The sequence below is a fragment of the Macrobrachium rosenbergii genome, chromosome 25, assembly GCF_040412425.1.
Source record: "Macrobrachium rosenbergii isolate ZJJX-2024 chromosome 25, ASM4041242v1, whole genome shotgun sequence".
NCBI lineage: Eukaryota > Metazoa > Arthropoda > Malacostraca > Decapoda > Palaemonidae > Macrobrachium > Macrobrachium rosenbergii.
Genome location: NC_089765.1, coordinates 30,634,199 through 30,652,835, shown reverse-complemented (window position 1 = coordinate 30,652,835; position 18,637 = coordinate 30,634,199). Strand labels below are relative to the sequence as shown.

Below are 18,637 nucleotides of genomic sequence, written 5' to 3'. Positions count from 1 at the left end.
TTCAGACCACAATATGGACTCTCTTAAGTAGTCAACTTGACTTAATTTCATCAGTGAGCGAAACAAAAAACCTTCGCCGGGAAGAACTTTCCTTTTACTATTAATGAATTCTAGCTTTTTTGAATACTGAGCACTTGCGATCCCAATTAAACCCGAGTTTTGACAGGAACACTTTTAGTTTGCTGTAGAAGAAAACTATTGTGACGGCTTTGTCTGTCCGCCCTCAGATCTTAAAAACTACTGAGGCTACAGGGCTGCAAATTGGTATGTTGGTCATCCACCCTCCAATCATCAAACATACCAATTGCAGCCCTCTAGCCTCAGCAGTTTTTATTTTATTTAAGGTTAAAGTTAGCCATGATCGTGCATCTGGCACCGCTATAGGTGTCAACAACACAGGCCACCACAGGGCAGTGGGTGAAAGTTTTTTGGGCCGCGGATGAGAGCTTCATGGGCCATGGCTGAGAGTTTCATATAGCATTATACGCTGTACAGAAAACTCGACTGCGCCGAAGAAACTTCGGCGCATTTTTTACTAGTTTTACCATTGCCGTTTGTTATTTTCTTAAGACTTCTTTTCGATGAACCTCCTATCCCGCGCTCCTCCTCACCGCACCCCTTAAGGTATTGTAGATCAACTTCAGGGATGGATAGAGACTGAGAATGTCAGTTCTTAATGAGTCCTGGAATAGAGATTAAATTTTAGCGATTAACTCTTGTGCTGGTGTGGCTGTGACAACCAACGGGAAGACCATTAAGTAGTGTGTGTTTTGTGGGATCTTCTTTGGGCAATCTTTTCATTTTAAAAAAGACATACTATGAAAATAGACCGATGTACAGTGTGCGTGCGAGCTTGCACACACTGCAGTGTGCTGTTTATGTACGAGCGCATGCGCGCGCGCGGCGTGTGTGTGTGTGTGAGAGAGAGAGAGAGAGAGAGAGATTCGTGTTTTTAAGAAATGCACTTACCATCACGATACAGGGCAAGAAACGACCTTAATTGCCACACCTGCGGTACAATAACACCTGCTTGAATACTAAGTTCCGTCTTCACCGAGAAGGGAAAAGGAAAAGCATGACGCCTCCGCTCCGCTGATTCTTTTCACACTTTTGATGAGTCACACTCTATTTATACCGGCTGGTGGACGGTAATAATCGGAATAATCGTGCTCACTCAATAGGTGTCGTGTAGGACAAAGGGCTTATCCTTGTATTAGAGAAAAAGTTCAAACAATATGTTTGCTGGATCATCGTATATCTAAAGGTGCCTTTACATCGGGAAAAATGACACCGATTCTCTCTTTCAACCCTCTAAGCTTCCTTTACATTGGGATGCACAGACAGACATAACCCAGAAACAAGTATGGGTAACAGAGTGCATGATCTATAAGGTCTCCCTCCTTTCCCATATGCTTTTAGACTGGGCGAGATGCAAGCACAGCCAGAACTCCGGAGAAACTTCTTTCGGTTACCTGGCTTCATTTTCAAAAATCATTCCAGGTGGGAGGCACAGCATGAAGTTTCTACACTTACAGCTGCCATAGCACCAGTCAGAGCCACTAAAGAATCCTCAAAATTTGATGCAACAAGACTGACACTGATAACACCTACTGTAATTCCACTGTCTTATTATCCTTCACTGACACTATCTGTTGGCTAAAGAGGTGACGTCAAACGCACCAGAGTATTTGGAAAGCAGAACTTGACGGCGGATAATTCAGTACCTCTTGGGTCGACAACCCAATATTAGGGAATTATCTTGGGCATTTGAGGGTTGTTATTAGGCAGAGAAAAACATCCACCTTTTTCCCAGGTTTCTGGTGAATAGGGAGAATATTATGGGTACCGCCTTCAGCAAGATAAATATTAAAAAATGCTATTTGCATTCCAAGAAATATTGAGAGCTGTGGCGCACTATCTTCGTAGCAGTATGCATAAGAAAATCAAGTTTTCTCTTTTTGAAACAATTTTATTTAGATTTTTCCTAAATTTTTTATTAGGGTGTATTTTTCAATCACTTTTAATTATTTTAACTTAGCATTGTCAGTTTCAATGCTACAGAACTTGTTTCTCTTTATGGTGTGGCTGGAATGGAATGGGATACAGAGCTTGGCCTTAGGCCAAAAGCCAAACACTGGGACCTATGAGGTCATTCAGTGCTGGAAAGGAAATTGGGAGTAGGTAGGTTTGAAAGATGTAACAGGAGGAAAACCTCGCAGTTGCACTATGAAATCATTTTTAGGAGAGGGTGGATAGCAAGATGGAAGAAAGAAAACATGAATGAAGGAACAGTAAAAGCAGTGAAAAAGGTTGCAGCTAAGAGCCGAAGGGACGCTGCAAAGAACCTTTAGTAATGCCTACAGTGCACACCGTGAGGTGCACTGACGGCACTACCCCCTACGGGTTATGGTGTGACTGATGCCTTACGTGCAGTGTCTGCGAAAACTCCACAGTACGTACACCAGAAAATACTGCAAAAACGGCCTTTCATTTTCTTTCTTGCTGAGAGTCCTGGTAACTGATCCTGTTCTGTCCCACTAAACCGTAAGCTCAAAGTAAAGTAACAAATGTCCCACGAAAACACCAAATGTTCGTATTAAAAAGTAGATTGAATTGAATTGAATTGAATATAAAACTTAGGCCAAAGGCCAAGCGCTGGGACCTATGAGGTCATTCAGATCTGAAAACGGAAATTGACAGTAAAAGTTTGAAAGGTATAACAGAAGGAAAACCTCACAATTGCACTATGAATCACTGGTTAGGAGAGGATGGAAAGTAAGATGGAAGAAAGAATGTGAAAGGAGGTACAGTAAAGGGAACGAAAGGGGTTGCAGCTAGGGGCCCAAGGCACGCTGTAAAGAACCTTAAGTAATGCCTACAGTGCCCCGCACAAGGTGCACTGACGGCACTAGCCCCCTAAGGGGTATTAGAAAGTAGAACATGAAAATTATTATGAGTTCCTTTAATGTGTATCATCACTGCTTTTCCAGTGAATTTTGTAGATTTATTTAGATAGAATTATTTAGAAAATACAGAGGCATTTGAATAAAAAAAAAAAGATCTCGTTTTGGTTAAATACGGATTTTGGTTTTATCCCCATGGTTGATGTCATGCAAAGTATGTAAAACGATTATAAATCCAAAGCTAATATCAATTTATCGCCGTCGTACAAGGCCAGAATAGTTAGATTTCAGGGTTGGTGAAAGAGAGGAATCCGGACGAACACCGCCAGCAATGAGAACATGAACGGAAATACAATGAAGAATGAAAGCCAAGCCCTTCTTTGGCTGAGTCGGTTGAGCTTCGGACTGTCACTCGATGGGCCGGAGTTCAATTCCCCCGGCCGGTTGATGAAGAGTTAGAGGAATTTATTTCTGGTGATAGAAAATCATTTCTCGCTATAATGTGGTTCGGATTCCACAATAAGCTGTAGGTCCCGTTGCAAAGTAACCAATTGGTTCTTAACCACGTAAAATAAGTCTAATCCTTCGGGCCAGCCCTAGGAGAGCTGTTAATCAGCTCAGTGGTCTGGTAAAACTAAACTATACTTAGAATGAAAGCCAAAGGCCCCAAAAAGGAAATCTGAGTCCGTCAAATACCTTAAAGAAAAATACCTCACCTGGTGACAACAAATTTTTTACAGCGTTAGTGGCGCCCGGGGAGGACTCTGAAAGTGCCGCCCCATTCCCGTGCTGAAAGGTACCAGAGCCATGAAAATTAAACGCACATTTTAAGCCTTAAAATCTCAATAATTTATTTTATTTTGTAAAGCTAAAAAAAAAAAAAAACAAAGCAGGTTTAAAATGGAACCCTACGAGCGTTGTAAGAAGCGAATTCGCTAATAACAACATCAGAAGATGCCAGAGTGCCGACAAGCCCCCAGGACAGTGCCGCCCCGGGCGGATGCCCCTCCCCCCTCCCTTAGTTACGCCACTGGTTCAGCATAAAAGATGACAATCGTCAACAGGATAAAAAAAAAACTAATCACCAGTGATTCTAAAGTGATACGAATAGCATCAGAATTACTAGTAAGCTAGAAAGTAAGATATAACTATTCCGATCTTGTACGACGGCTATAAATTGCTATTAGCTTTAGATTTTTAAGCGTTTGACATACTTTGCATAACATCAACCAAGGAATTAAAACAAAATCCGCAAGTTGGATAATCTCAACCGAGACATTTTAAGTCAAACTGCTGCGAAATTCTCTATTCCCAGGATCGTTTCATGCCACCACGAAAAGGAACACAAGTCTTAAAAAAAGAATGCTCATTTAGATAAACATAGTGTTGTCCTCGTATGACAACTTGGGCTATACTTCTTTTCCATCTTTTGCTTACAGGGGATGAGATGAACGTGAGAAAGACCGTAAAAGATCTGCTTATCTTCCTTCTCAGCATTCTTCTTACCATCAGAATCTGGAGAGCTGCGAGCCAACTATCTCAAACATCTGAAATAAAACCAGGTAAAAGTGGTACCGTACTGCTGCATTGGTTTGACAGCGTAATATGAAAACACGCATTAGGTATTAAACAGCGTTACACTTGTTAGTTTGCTGTAAAAGGAAACTGCTGAGAAGGCTTTGTCTGTCCGTCCGCACTTTTTCTGTCCGCCCTCAGATCTTAAAAACTACTGAGGCTAGAGGGCTGCAAATTGGTATGTTGATCATCCACCCTTCAATCATCAAATATACCAAATTGCAGCCCTCTTGCCTCCGTAGTTTTCATTTGATATAAGGTTAAATTTAACCATGATCGTGCATCTGGCACCGCTATAGGTGCCAACAACACAGGCCACCACCGGGCCATGGCTGGGAATTTCATACAGCATTTTACGATGTAGAGAAAACTCGATTGCGCCACAGAAACTTCGGTGAATATTTTACTTGTTTGTATTAGGATCATTTTTCCTCAACAAGCGAAAACTCCTTGGAAGTTAAAATGGGGGTTTTGTTCAATAATGAATACTTGCGATTCTGAATATGGCCGAATATTTTAGTAAATAATTTAAGGAAAAGCTACTTAGATATACAGAATTTTTGCAATCAGTGTTCTGAATCTTATTTCATAATCATTAAATTGTAAGTTTTGTGTCTCATTTTGAAAACACTATCTTCTTCACAAAGTGAAAAATTTGGCTCCTGGCTTCTATTTGAAAGGCTGGAGATAAAATCCGAGTTCATAAGGAATTATCACATTTAGTTAAATTTCAAAAAGTATTACTTACGAAAACTGCTTTCTGCACGATAACAAAGTTTGAAAATCAGATCATATGTTTTCCGAAGGTATGACGGGATGATGTGTTCCTAGAAAGAAAATATGACGGGATGATGTGTTCCTAGAAAGAAAATATGACGGGATGATGTGTTCCTAGAAAGAAAATATGACGGGATGAAGAAAGACAATATGACGGGATGATGTGTTCCTAGAAAGAAAATATGACGGGATGATGTGTTCCCAGAAAGAAAATATGACGGGATGATTCCTAGAAAGAAAATATGACGGGATGATGTGTTCCTAGAAAGACAATATGACGGGATGATGTGTTCCTAGAAAGAAAATATGACGGGATGATGTGTTCCTAGAAAGACAATATGACGGGATGATGTGTTCCTAGAAAGAAAATATGACGGGATGATGTGTTCCTAGAAAGACAATATGACGGGATGATGTGTTCCTATAAAAGAAAATATGACGGGATGATGTGTTCCTAGAAAGACAATATGACAGGATGATGTGTTCCTAGAAAGAAAATATGTCGGGATGATGTGTTCCTAGAAAGACAATATGACAGGATGATGTGTTCCTAGAAAGACAATATGACGGGATGATGTGTTCCTAGAAAGACAATATGACGGGATTATGTGTTCCTAGAAAGAAAATATGATGGATGACTAGAAAGACACTATGACGGGATGATGTGTTCCTAGAAAGAAAATATGACAGGATGATGTGTTCCTAGAAAGAAAATATGACGGGATGATGTGTTCCTAGAAAGAAAATATGACCGGATGATGTGTTCCTAGAAAGAAAATATGACGGGATGATGTGTTCCTAGAAAGAAAATATGACCGGATGATGTGTTCCTAGAAAGAAAATATGACGGGATGATGTGTTCCTAGAAAGAAAATATGACGGGATGATGTGTTCCTAGAAAGAAAATATGACGGGATGATGTGTTATTAAAAAGAAAATATGACGGGATGATGTGTTCCTAGAAAGAAAACATGACGGGATGATGTGTTCCTAGAAAGAAAATATGACGGGATGATGTGTTCCTAGAAAGACTATATGACGGGATGATGTGTTCCTAGAAAGAAAATATGACGGGATGATGTGTTCCTAGAAAGAAAATATGACGGGACGATGTGTTCCTAGAAAGAAAATATGACAGGATGATGTGTTCCTAGAAAGAAAATATGACGGGATGATGTGTTCCTAGAAAGAAAATATGACGGGATGATGTGTTCCTAGAAAGAAAATATGACGGGATGATGTGTTCCTAGAAAGACAATATGACCGGATGATGTGTTCCTAGAAAGAAAATATGACGGGATGATGTGTTCCTAGAAAGAAAATATGACGGGATGATGTGTTCCTAAAAAGAAAATATGACGGGATGATGTGTTCCTAAAAAGAAAATATGACGGGATGATGTGTTCCTAGAAAGAAAATATGACCGGATGATGTGTTACTAGAAAGAAAATATGACGGGATGATGTGTTCCTAAAAAAAAGAAAATATGACGGGATGATGTGTTCCTAGAAAGAAAATATGACCGGATGATGTGTTCCTAGAAAGAAAATATGGGATGATGTGTTCCTAGAAAGAAAATATGACCGGATGATGTGTTCCTAGAAAGAAAATATGACGGGATGATGTGTTCCTAAAAAGAAAATATGACGGGATGATGTGTTCCTAGAAAGAAAATATGACCGGATGATGTGTTCCTAGAAAGAAAATATGACGGGATGATGTGTTCCTAAAAAGAAAATATGACGGGATGATGTGTTCCTAGAAAGAAAATATGACGGATGATGTGTTACTAGAAAGATGACGGGATGATGCGTCCCTAGAAAGAAAATATGACGGGATGATGTGTTCCTAGAAAGACAATATGACGGGATGATGTATTCCTAGAAAGAAAATATGACGGGATGATGTGTTCCTAGAAAGAAAATGAGTCATTTCTGTTGCGGCAAGAAAAACAAGAACAAAAGTAATCAAGTAAAAAACGCTCTGAAGTTTCTTCGGCGCAATCGAGTTTTCTGTAAAGCGTGTAATGCTGTACGAAAATCTCAACCACGGCCCCGTGGTGGCCTGTGTTGTTAACACCTATAGCGGTGCGAGACGCACGATCATGGCTAACTTTTAACCTTAAATAAAATAAAAACTACTGAGGGTAGAGGGCTGCAATTTGCTACGTTTGATGACTGAAGGGTGGATGATCAACATACCCATTTGCAGCCCTCTAGCCTCAGTAGTTTCTAAGATCTGAGGGCGGACAAAAAAAGTGCGAACGGAAAGACAAATAGCCATCTGAATAGTTTTCTTTGACAGAAAACTAAAAAGCAAAAGAAGTTATATATTCTGCTAACTATATCAACTGACGTATTTCAGCCAATAACAAGAGCGAGATTCTGGAGGCTATGGAGTCCTGGCAGAAAGCCCTGTGTGCTAACCAACGAGAACAGTTTCTTCTGGATGACCGCCTTCAGAGCCTCCCTCTGATGCACAGGTAACAGTAGTTCTACCTCGTAAGCACATTAATGCCCAAGTTTAACTTCCCAACGGAAAAACAATACTTAATTATTTACGACAAGGCTTTCACTTTATTTATGACTGACAATATTCTTAAGAATAAACCATATTCTTACGAATAAAAATTTGTGGATTTTTTTATGCAAACTTAAATAAATAAATAAACGAAAATTTACCCGTAATTCTATATAATTATTTATGACAAGACTTTCACCTTTATTTATGACTGACAATATTCGTAAGAATAAACCAATTCTTAAGAATAAAAGTCGTGAAATGTTTTGCTACAGACATAAATAAACAAATGAAAATTTACCCATAATTCTACATCATTATTTACAACAAGACTTTCACCTTTATTTATGACTGACAATATCCTTAAGAATAAACCATAACCTTCAGAACAAAAAGTCGTGAAAAAAATTTTTTTGACTACAGACGAGTAAATAAATAAATAAATGAAAATTTACCCACAATTCTATATAATTATTTATTTAAAGACCTTTCACTTCATTTATGACTGACAATAATTATTCTTGAGAATAAACCATAATCTTAAAAATAAAAAGACACGAAATTTTTTGCTACAGACAAATAAATAAATAAATGAAAATTTACTCATAATTCTATATCATTTTCAAATTCATATAACTAAAAAAAAATATCTTCAGGCAAAACTGGGTCATTTCCTGTTACAAATGAGGCCAAAGCAGTTTGATATTAAGTAAAACATACATTACCTCGGTCAAATTTCACACTTGCTTACAAATCATAATCTGCTTGGGATATATCCAGCCGTAGCAGAGCAAGAGGAGAAGACTTTTTATATTATTCATGCTTGTCATAGATTTATATGGCTATGACTCAGTAAATGGAGATATAAAAAATATTCTTAAGTACCTTTCTTCCCTGTGATTTCATGTGGTTGAAGCTCCTCAACGTAATGAGAATATTTTGTCTTATATCTCATTCATGTACAAAACACACGTATATATATAATATATATATATATATATATATATATATATATATATATATATATATATATATATATATATATATATATATATATATATATATATATATATATACTATATATAGTTATTTATTTATATATATACATACATGTATCACTAAATGTATTTTAATATCCAATTCATATTTTGGGAATATATTACAAGCAAATGAACTGTATATATAATACGTGTATGCACCCTGACTGCGATCTGAACTTAGAGGTTTCAGGGTTTGTACACAGAACAGAACGGGTGACTGACGCATTCAGCCATCATCTGAGATAAGAACTGGTTTTGACTGAAGTATATATTCCTGAATGAATGTATGAAATTTGGCCATATGGTCCAGCAATGGGACTGAGAAAGCCATTCAGTGACGTTATACATTCCTATCCAACTTGGGTGCCGAAATAAGCAAATGTCATGCATAAATATTAGTGACTAACTATCTTGCATATGTGGCCAGATAATACTTAGCACTGGGCTCCCATGCTGAAGGTTTGTTATAGGTTCTTATCTCAGATAATACTTAGCACTGGGCTACCATGCTGAAGGTTTGTTATAGATTCTTATCTCAGAACCTGAATTCGATAACATCGTGTATCACAGCGTCAATATCAGTTTTTATCTCTCTTGATGACTCACTGAACAAGTCACTACCTCACATGCACAAATCCTAAAAGGCATGGTTTTTTTGAATCAAGACTAGGGTAGGTGCAACTACCATACATAGAATTCCTTTTTAGGTATAAGTTATTCTGAAGTTACTCTGCACCATACACCTCCATCTTGCAAGCACTTTTCCGCTTGCTAAAATTTAGGTCCTCCCTCTCCAATACCTCTTCCACATCTATCCAGTCCTTTCTAGGTTCTCCTCTTCTTCTCCCTTTACAGTTTTGAATAATGATATCTTTTCATCATTTTTCATCCTCCATTTTTTCCATATGACCGAAATCATCTCAAAAACACGAAGATTCATCCTTTCAGCAAATCTAACCTTTGTATCACTTCTATATATCTTCACATTTCTCATCATTTCTGTTCTTCCTACGCCGGATTTACACACTTTACATATATTTATTCTCAGCTTCTTCATACTTTTTCATCCTTCATTTGCATTCAATATCCACACTACTTCCTTAAGAGAGCTGGCTCAATAATCCCTGCACACTTTCCCACTTTGGCTCCAAAGCCCCTCTCTGTCCTTTCCAAATCTGTGGCACACATCTTGCTGCCTCAGATTTGGAAAGGACAGAGATTTGGAAAGGACGAAGATTTATGAATCAATTCTTCTCTCATCCTACCATCATACATTATATTCATTCCCAGATACCTAAGCAAATCTACATCTTCCATTCTTCCAGCATCCGTAATCCTCTCAACTTTCTCTTGCAAACGCTTTCAAACTTTTACTAGCCTCTACAGTTTCTCTTCAATATCCCAATCAGAATTCTACCATTAGCCAACCTTTTTTTTATCCTAAAATTCCGCACAAACATATGCTGTCATTACTCTTATTTCTTGCAAAATTCCATCCATAAAGACACTGAACAACAATAGAAACCTAACATAGATTTATGTTCTATACCCAACAGAGAAGTTACACCAACAGTCCACTTGAAAAACATCTTTATAGTAGAGAGTGCGTGCAATCCTCAACCTTTATATAGAACCTGGTGTTCAGTAGAGAGGTAGGTGAAGTTTTAGGAATGCATATTTTAATACACACTGTGATACCATTAAGGATAAGCAGAGTAAATTTGTATATTTGTCTATAAGTGCTCATTCCCATACACAACATTGGCCTATCACTGATGCAGCTTCCGTTCTAGTCAGTATAATTATTCAATATATAAAGTTAATAACAAATGGAGTAATCAAGTCTATGTTCTTAGTAGAGCATCTACTTCAAATGCAATTTTTAAAGATAATTATCAATGGTGATACAAGCACCAAATTTTCCAGAGAAATTTTCTTAGGGTTACTAGTCAAGTCTGCATGACTGGCCATTTGAAAATACACGATGGTGGCCATTTTTCAAGATGGGTGCTGTATTGACCTTCAAAAATTTGATTTCTCTTCTAGAAATTGATGTAGTTGGTCAATACAAATGACCACAGTATTGATATGTGTGTTTTCAAGCATTTATAGATAGATTTTGTATAGTGTTTATTCCATTATAATCCATTTAACAACATTAAAACTTCTGTAAAAAAATTATTACAAAATAGACCTCATTATTAGCACTGCTTTTACCGCATCTCAAACAAGCACCTTCAAGTGCTGCGCAGTGATTTCCAATGCAAAAGTATTTGCATCTCTGGTAACGTCGTTTCATTCAGGATCTTTTGGTCAGCTCCTGACAGCATGTAACAATGGAAGAAGAGTTGCCTACTGCATCTAGCATGACTCTCCATTCAGTATCCACCCTCAATTGACTTGACTGCTGGTTTCCGGAGATAAAATTGTTGCTAGTCCCAGATGAAAGCAGCCTAGCAGGTTCTTTGAGGACTGCCAGGGTTGGTGAAACCATGGTCTTTGCTTGTGGCAAAAGGGGTTTGGTCTTGTCTAATCTACACTGAATATCTGCACCAGACTTGTCATAAATGAGGATAGCAAATCTTTCTTGCCTCTGTAAGTCAGCATCATCAACAGTTCATGGATATCGGCAGAGTTTGCTAAAGGTTTCCAAAACATCATCACAGGCATTCTATGTCTTCCATGCAGCATTCTTTCCTTTACCAAGGATGCCATATACACAATGTCAAAGCCTGTGAAAAGCATGGAGGTATAAGACCCACTTGCCAGCTAGCTTTCTTTTGTCCTATCAAAGAAACTACAGCAAGAGCTGGAGACAAATGATGACTGGCTCCTTGGTCAAAGGTCACCCACATGTTAAAAAACACCAAACTCCTGTACCTGTAATGATGATAGAACAGATACTACTATATCAACCATGTCAGTGTCATTCTCTTAGATGATGAAGGACTTCCTATACCCTATTACTGCATCCATAACATGCACAAATAGCTATGTCAACTCCCTCATTACAGCATGGGGTCACAACTTTTATGGACTTCTTTGTGTTGATCATAGCATCTTTGTCCTTTGTTAAAATCACTGTGCTTGTAGTCTATACTACACACTTTTTCTTCTTGAGAAAGTAGAATAGATCAGTCTTGCCATCTTGCTGTAAGCTTTCCAGGTTTTTGGGAGTCTTATGGGTTCAAGAAACTCTTCTCCTTATCCCCTATTCTTGTTCTGACCTGGCTTCAGACCTAAACTTTTTGTGTACATTAACGAAGACATCAACCCTATTGCATTTGGCACCACAGAATTTCATTGTTGGCAGGGTGCCTTCTCTAGCAGAGGTATCAAAATTCTTTGTGGTGCATGGAGGGAGGGGCATAGATCAGTGATGAGCCATCTACGAGGATGTGATTCATTCTCTGTAGCATTTACCTTAACTTAAAAAATTTCATTCAGCTGTGACTTCTGACTTGTATGAAGCTTGTCATTGTAGTTGAGAGACATATTTACTGGTTCTCATGCTTACAAGTTTCTTGCAAGTCACATTATCTACTCTGACAGGAGATGAAGAGTAACCAGAACATTTGACAGTCACTATTTTGTTATCAGTGCTAACACTGTGGTCATGTTAGAAAAATAAGACCGTTTTTCTTGACTGGATGGTAAAATAAACATTTACCTTCACTCTTAACTCCCTCTGGCAATGCACCAATCTTTTAGCAAAATCTAGACCTAAAATGTTCATTGGAATTAATGCCCAAAAGGTCAGATGAACTTTCATGGAAAGGGCTGCCCATGTACAGCATCTTGATATGCATTTCCAGCTTCTCAAAGAAAGAAGTGTGCACACTGGGGGTTTGTTTATGATACTGGTGGTAGTGGCTCCATCTTTTGCACCTGATGTAGCAACAAGATGGCTCACTTCAGTCCCAGCTACCAACCGCCTATGAAGTGTTGATGGGCCCTCAGTAAACCCATAATTCCTCCATCACCTTTAATCACTGCATTATTCTGTTCTTTGGCTTGACCAATATAATATCACTGCCAGAGAGCTCTCTTCCAAATTGTGGTTAACAAAGTTTCCTCTGTAGAACTCCCTTGCTAACTCTAGATGTTGCTCAAGACAAAACATGTTTCAAAGGGAGACTAAGTAGCCACTAGGCATAACCAACATTGTTGCTTGCAAAGACGTAGGTTCCCATAATTATTCAAGGTGGAGTTTGAAATTAACTCCCGATATGAGAGGATCAACATGAAGTTGTGTGATTTATGTCCTGTACATGGTTTCAGAACTTCATCACCCACATCCTTAGTGACCAAGACCTTTTCCTGCATGTGAGACTAGATTGGCTCAAGTGGTGACAATGACGGAAGTGCTACCAAGGGAGGATTGGGATTCTTCATTATAAAAGCTGATTGGACATTGTTGTTTGTATTTGGAAGCTTGGAACTTTCTCTCAACTACTGCATCCACATTCAATCTGAGTGGCCCACACTTTTCACCAGCCTGCTCAGGGCTTGGATGCTGGAAGACAGACTCACTGACCCCAAGGAAGGACATTCATGCCATAGATGCAGTGGGGTTGTGGTCAGTGATGCCCAGTGCTGAAGCCTATAAGTGCCATTCCATCCTCTCCTAGTTGGACTGATAATTATGGAACACTGTCACATTAAATGCTCACCTTATTTTCTTGTTGCATGTCAAAGAGCTGCCTCTTTCTTGTCTTAACAAACAGACATACCATTGTAGACAGTACAAAGTGTCCCAAGATATCTGAAGTGTTTGTGGATGTGTGTTCCTACCTTGTAGACAGCAAAGCAGTTTTAACTGAAATTCTGCACAGATAGGTTGGCCACTGATGCAATGGAAATCAGGTTTTATATCTGCACCATGTTTGACTGTGCATATAAACTGAAGTGATGTCATGGTGGACCAGCCTGTTAAGTGTACCCTTCATGAAATGTACTGCCAATATGTGACTTATAATGAAGCATGTCCTGTCATAACAGCGCACTGGCCCTGACCAGATATACTGCATCACTATATTTGTTTCCTAATGTCAAGACTGACCAAATATCTTACTTAAAGGCCAGGATTTATCATTCATCACCCTGATGGACCCATTCTTATAAAAGATTCAAAGCCATACCATTTGCCCTGAACCTAGTTCAATTATTTATTCAGTGTCATTAGTCCCATGCTACCATCACACCATCTAGATCACCAAAATCCCATTTTCCTTTCCCCAGCTCTCCAATGCACAACTTCCTGTCAACACAGAGTGGTTGTTTAACTAATTTAGGGGTTGGTTAAACAGCATTTGGGATGCTAAGCTGTTGCAGTAACATTTGAGACTATAAGACACATCCAAGATAGAGTATATGTGTTAGGATACACTGAAATTGCACAATTCTGAAGGCCTTACTAAGTGTCCTATTCACTACTTTCTACAGGGGCCTCATTGAAGAGAGGGTCCTTAACATGATCCCTGTCCGTCCTCCCATACCACTGGTATGTAGATAATACCTTTATGGAGAACAAAAACTGGAAAATTTATGAAGGATGTTTGAGGAGTGTTATGTCCTTTGTTTCCTGTGTGAACAAAGTACCGATGATGTCCTCCCCTTCCTGGACATGCATGTGCAGCAGACTCCCATTTGTCATGTCATTACATTCTGTAAGAAACCAATGGACCTGGGCCTCAGCCTTAATGGTTCTACTGAGTGCCAGAACACATAAAAGTTCTGTGATAGACACCTTTGTCTATTGTGACCTCACATACCATTCCATGCATGGGGATGCCACCAAAGAGATCGAAAAGTCAACATAAATATTTATCAGTAACAACTTTTGGAACAGTATACTAGAAGACAGACGAAAGCACTATGAAAAAATGGTATATTGACAAGGGAACCACAGATGATCAAAAGGTTTCCATGAAACTCTTCTACAAAAACCACAAGCACCATAGGGGATGAAAAGCCTTGATGAAAATGATTTAGGATAATATATTCCTGGCTATAGAATGAGAAAAGGTCAACCTTGTAATGTACTTAAAAAACATGAAGATCAGCTTCTCCTGAAAAACAACCTGGTTCTCCCAGACATCTATGAAGAAAAATAATATCATTTATGAATTTAAATGCCTAGTAGAATGTGTTATCACCCTAAAACCACTACCCAAGGATGAAGAAAGTTATAGAACTGCAACAGACTGCCCCACTTATGCCTTCTTGAGGCCCTACTCAACTTGGATAAGATGCCCAGCATAAATACAGTACTGTAAACACCACTGATTTTTCCCAAAAATTAGTTATAAGAAATATATGATGAAATCATACGAAACCAAACCTAACACCAACAAGAGAGGGAGAGAAAATGAGATGGGAAGAAAGGACGAAAATCACCCACACTTGAGCAAGCTATCACAAAAAAAAACCATACCAGCATGAGACACACTAGCCAACCTCTCCCTCCCCCTCCAGCCCAGCCCATCGATACATCCAAGGAGGTCTCAACACATAAGAAATTTGATAAACCAGCAAAAGCATCTAGCAGCCAGTATAATTCGTCAAAGTTCAACAAAGCCCCATCCACAGACTCCAATGCACCTATCCTATTATAAATACCGTGTACCTTTACACTGTATTCATTCACTTTGTATCTCTCCATAGATGACTGACAGTTTGAGTGCTGAAGTAAAAGACTTTACTTGGTTTATGATATTTAGGCTGTCAAGCCAAGCCCTAGGGCACTTTCAACCAATCAGTGCTTAAGAGAGTGACATGAGTGAGTTGGAATGGTTGGACTGTAAGGTAAAGAGATCCAGAAAATAAAGAAAACAAAGTAGTACTGTACAAGGATCTAAAGGTGGAACTGGAAAATACTCTACAATTGTACTAAGAAGCAACAGTCAAGAGAGGTTGAACAGGAAAACTGAAGAAGAGAAGAGGTAATGGGCGTAAAGTAAAAGGCAAAACGTGGGTGCAGCTAGGGGCTGAAGGGAAACTGCAAATACTTGAGTTATGCCTACAGTGCACCACGTGAGGTGCACCACCTCCTATGAGGCCGAAGTGAAAGAGGAAAACATTATCTCCACAACCTCTGGAAACCTGTAACACTAGCTACCTGCGAAGGAAAAAATATAACATGCAGAGAAGGCTATGTAAATTGAATGCCTCAGGAACAGCTATACAGCAATAGCTATTGGTTTGAAATATAACATAAGCCAGCAAACTATGCATTCAAGAAAAAACATAAAATTAGCCATAAAAGATTGATAGAGTGAGAGAAATAAATCATCTAAGCATGCTTAAAAACATACATATCAAAGCAACCATTTAGACTGACCAACTACATGAACTACATCAACTCATGAAGCTCAATACGGCAATCCTTTTGGAAAATGGGTACCATCTTGGATATTGAAATAACCCAGGCAGATCTGACAAGTATCTCCTGAGGTATGTTCACTACAATTTTCATGTTGTATCACCATTTGCACAATTTTTATTATCAACTCTACATTTATACCAGGTTAATTTGAACATCAACAATAGGCAAAATCCAAACAACAGGATTTCCCCTTTTTTACCATGTAGTATCAAACACAGCATAAACTGGGTTGCATCATACACTGTTTTCAAAAGTGCTTGCAGGTGTAACCCAGATTAAGAATTAAAACATAAATCAATTCTTCATCTCATACAAGCCAGATCTGGAAATAAAAATGTCCATGGAGCTCATTTTGCAGAAGTCTAACATTCCATGTTCTCTTAGCCTAGTCATAACACACTATGAAAAAATTCACTGAAAAATTTAAGTTCTATACGTGATAATTTTACTGAACCACCATGATGCCAACTTGACTTTAAATTTTCTCCTAAAACAAAGAAAAAAAAAGTTGATTAAAATTACTCTTAAATGTCTTTACTTACAACTCGAATTAAATCAATCCCCAACACTGAACAACTGTAATGAGGTTAATAATCTTCACAGTAATTAAGGACAGAATCATTAACATTGTTAACTTTAAATATCCTATTCGATGGCAGGAATTTTATACAGTGACAATAAACCCAAGTTTAAAATAGGAAAAATTATCTTATATATTCAAAGTAATCCATGAACCTTTCTATTCTCTACCAAATGTCTGTTCTGTCCGTGCAGCTGGGCAGGTCAACACCCAGATAAGGACCTGTGGTACATCTTAATTTCTCCATTCATAAGCGACACTACGGGAATCATGAAGAGCCTTCTCGACCAGTATCCTAACATCAGGGTTGTTAGCAGTAAATTTAGAGAAACATTCCGAAAGACGCCTCTCTGGGATCTCTTCAACTCTGATAAATGGCTTCAGAACACAGGTAAACTTAGCTTTACTTCTAAAATCAGGCACACAACAAATACCACAGGCCTGGTAAGCATAATGTCTGACTGAAGTCACTCACTTGAGCGATTCGGAATTAGTGAGTTGGAAAAGGACTCAGAGATTCCCCAGTGAGGATATGGTTCATACTGCAAGCCATGACTTTCCCAGTACTCACACATTCTAAATGAACTGGAATATTGACCATCTGCGAATGGCTGAGATTTCACAGCTGCAATTGCAATCTTCACGCTTGGTTTCCTAATACACACTACTAGTAATAAATTCCTACCTATCATCGGGGTCGAACCTATAACACTTGAATGAAAAGCAAGGCAAAATTCTCGAGTGAAGGCAAAGGTGTTATTAACTTTGCCACAAAGAGACCAGCTGAGATACTAAGTCATGGATTCGATCCCAATGCACAATTAAAATATATTTCTGTTGCATACGTGACTTTCTGTTGATTGCTAGTCTTGTTAGTACAGATAAAGACCAGAAAAGTAGCCACAGTACCAGTAATCGCTGTAGAAATAGTGGTGAATTACAAAGCTAACCTGTGAGGGTTCGTAACTAGCGTAATGGACGGTTCCACTCAGGTCGGTGTAAGGAATTACCTAGTCAAAGCCATCCTACCTTCTAACTATCATATTGTGGCTTATATTCTTACTAATTACTAATTACAAATGTGTATTTTTTCTTTCTATTTCCTTTCTCTTTCTCTCCTACATTAACTACAATCCAAACAATCAACTGACATCCAAGTACTTCACTTCCTATTTAGGCTGAAAGATGCACCCATGGTTTTAAGGAAATGTCCCAGACAGTTTCTTCCTCACCAAAGACCGTGCTGGTTACTGCAGGATATGAAAGGGAAAGACTTGGTAGTTACTGCTAGATATAAAAGGGAAAGACTTGGTAGTTACTGCTAGATATAAAAGGGAAAGACTTGGTAGTTACTGCTAGATATAAAAGGGAAAGACTTGGTAGTTACTGCTAGATATAAAAGGGAAAGACTTGGTAGTTACTGCTAGATATAAAGGGAAAGACTTGGTAGTTTACTAGATATAAAGGGAAAGACTTGGTAGTTACTGCTAGATATAAAGGGAAAGACTTGGTAGTTACTAGATATGTTACTGCTACATATAAAAGTGAAAGACTGGTAGTTACTGCTAGATATAAAAGGAAAGAAGTTACTTGAAAGACTTAGTTACTGCTAGATATAAAAGGAAAGACTTGGTAGTTACTGCTAGATATAAAGGGAAAGACTTGGTAGTTACTGCTACATATAAAAGGAAAGACTTGGTAACTGCTAGATATAAAAGGGAAAGACTTGGTAGTTACTGCTACATATAAAAGGGAAAGACTTGGTAGTTACTGCTAGATATATAAAAGTGAAAGACTTGGTAGTTACTGCTAGATATAAAAGGAAAGACTTGGTAGTTACTGCTACATATAAAGT

The 18,637-nt window shown here is 38.3% G+C and overlaps 2 protein-coding genes across 7 annotated transcripts in view; one reads left to right on the top strand and one right to left on the bottom strand.

The window, feature by feature from the left end:
• LOC136852531 (1,5-anhydro-D-fructose reductase-like) overlaps positions 1 to 18,637 on the bottom strand; it is a 149,209-nt gene that overhangs the window by 56,772 nt on the left and 73,800 nt on the right. The window lies entirely within an intron of this gene.
• Positions 1 to 18,637, top strand: part of LOC136852533 (lactosylceramide 4-alpha-galactosyltransferase-like) — a 30,068-nt gene that overhangs the window by 6,725 nt on the left and 4,706 nt on the right. The window contains exons 2-5 of the mRNA XM_067127259.1: positions 4,343 to 4,465; positions 7,620 to 7,737; positions 10,372 to 10,467; positions 16,977 to 17,173. Of these exons, the coding sequence (XP_066983360.1) occupies positions 4,351 to 4,465; positions 7,620 to 7,737; positions 10,372 to 10,467; positions 16,977 to 17,173 (526 nt within the window). The 5' untranslated portion in view covers positions 4,343 to 4,350. The remainder of the gene's footprint in view (positions 1 to 4,342; positions 4,466 to 7,619; positions 7,738 to 10,371; positions 10,468 to 16,976; positions 17,174 to 18,637) is intronic.